At 64.1% G+C, this 1,220-nt stretch overlaps 2 protein-coding genes across 2 annotated transcripts in view; one reads left to right on the plus strand and one right to left on the minus strand.

Moving 5' to 3' along the window:
• H696_01326 (hypothetical protein) overlaps positions 1-705 on the plus strand; it is a gene marked incomplete at both ends in the record, with an annotated part of 2,480 nt that extends 1,775 nt beyond the window's left edge. Inside the window, 2 exons of the mRNA XM_009495219.1 lie at positions 55-372; positions 564-705. Coding sequence (XP_009493494.1) covers positions 55-372; positions 564-705 — 460 coding nt within the window. The remainder of the gene's footprint in view (positions 1-54; positions 373-563) is intronic.
• A 259-nt stretch (positions 706-964) lies between these two features.
• H696_01327 (AGC/MAST protein kinase) overlaps positions 965-1,220 on the minus strand; it is a gene marked incomplete at both ends in the record, with an annotated part of 11,033 nt that continues 10,777 nt past the window's right edge. The window contains one exon of the mRNA XM_009495220.1: positions 965-1,040. Coding sequence (XP_009493495.1) covers positions 965-1,040 — 76 coding nt within the window. The remainder of the gene's footprint in view (positions 1,041-1,220) is intronic.

The raw sequence follows: 1,220 nt of genomic DNA on the forward strand, positions 1-1,220 counted from the left end.
CCCCCCCCGCTGCCCTGGCCACAACATATGACACCCAACACAGGGCCTTACGAGCAATGCCTTCTTCCTGCGTGTGACCCAGCTCCCGGAGCCCGGCCAGGAGCCTTCCTTTGCCGTGGACCTGCTGACCGCCCCGGTGGGGGCCGTCCTGGCCGGGACCATCCGCTCACTGGTGGTGGACCTGGCGCCGAAGATCCGCTCGGTGGCCATCAGCCGGACGGCCGGCATCCCGGTGGCCATCCGCGTGGTGGAGGATTTCCCATCGACCGGGGACCTGTCCGCCGGGACCCTGCATGCTGGCTTCATCACCAGCACCTCGCGAGCGGTTTGCCCCATTGCGCGCGCCAAGATCTTCCATGGCGAGAATACGGAGTGCGTTGCCACCTGCCCCCTCCCCACCCATGCATCCACCTGCCCGCCATCCTCACCACCGCAACCCGCACGCGCACGCACACACACACACACACACACACACACACACACACACACACACACACACACACACACACACACACACACACACACACACACACACACCCTGCACCTGCGCTACCACGAGCCAGGCCGGAAATCGTGGACCTGATCCAGCCCAGCGACACGGTGGCCCAGGATGACCCCTGCGTCCTGGCTCGGGCCACCGTGGCCGCCATCTCGCGTCTGGTCAGCCGGCAGATGTACCGCGCCGCCACGCCGCTGACCGACTGAGAGGCTTGCCTGGGACGGGCCATGCGCAGCCGCGCGTGCACAGACACACACATACACACATACACACACAAGCGCACGAGCCCATCTGAACACATGAAATACACACACACACACGCACGCACGTGCCAATGGCCAGGCAAAAAACCCCACTCCTCCCCGCCACCCGCCCGCTCACAGAAAGACTTGTGCGATGTGCAAAGGACAGAGAGTGTACATGGGTATGATACAGAAAAAGGGGGCGGCCAACCGTGCCACACAGCTAGTGAATGCCATGAGGCGTGCCGGCCTGCGAGCGTAGGACATCCTGATTCAGGGCATCCAGGCCATCGACGTTCCTGTTGGGGCACATACATACGCAGACACACACACACACACAGAGAGAGAGGGCAAATGTCGCAGTTAATAAGAGGCACCGGCGGTGGTCCCCCGCAAACACCCGCAAACACGGGAAGGCCCAGCCGCCCCCCCCCCCCCCCCCCCCCCGGGGGGAGCCTCTCTCTTCCGACAACGAATGG

The sequence above is a fragment of the Fonticula alba genome (genome assembly GCF_000388065.1).
Source record: "Fonticula alba strain ATCC 38817 unplaced genomic scaffold supercont2.2, whole genome shotgun sequence".
Lineage (NCBI taxonomy): Eukaryota > Rotosphaerida > Fonticulaceae > Fonticula > Fonticula alba.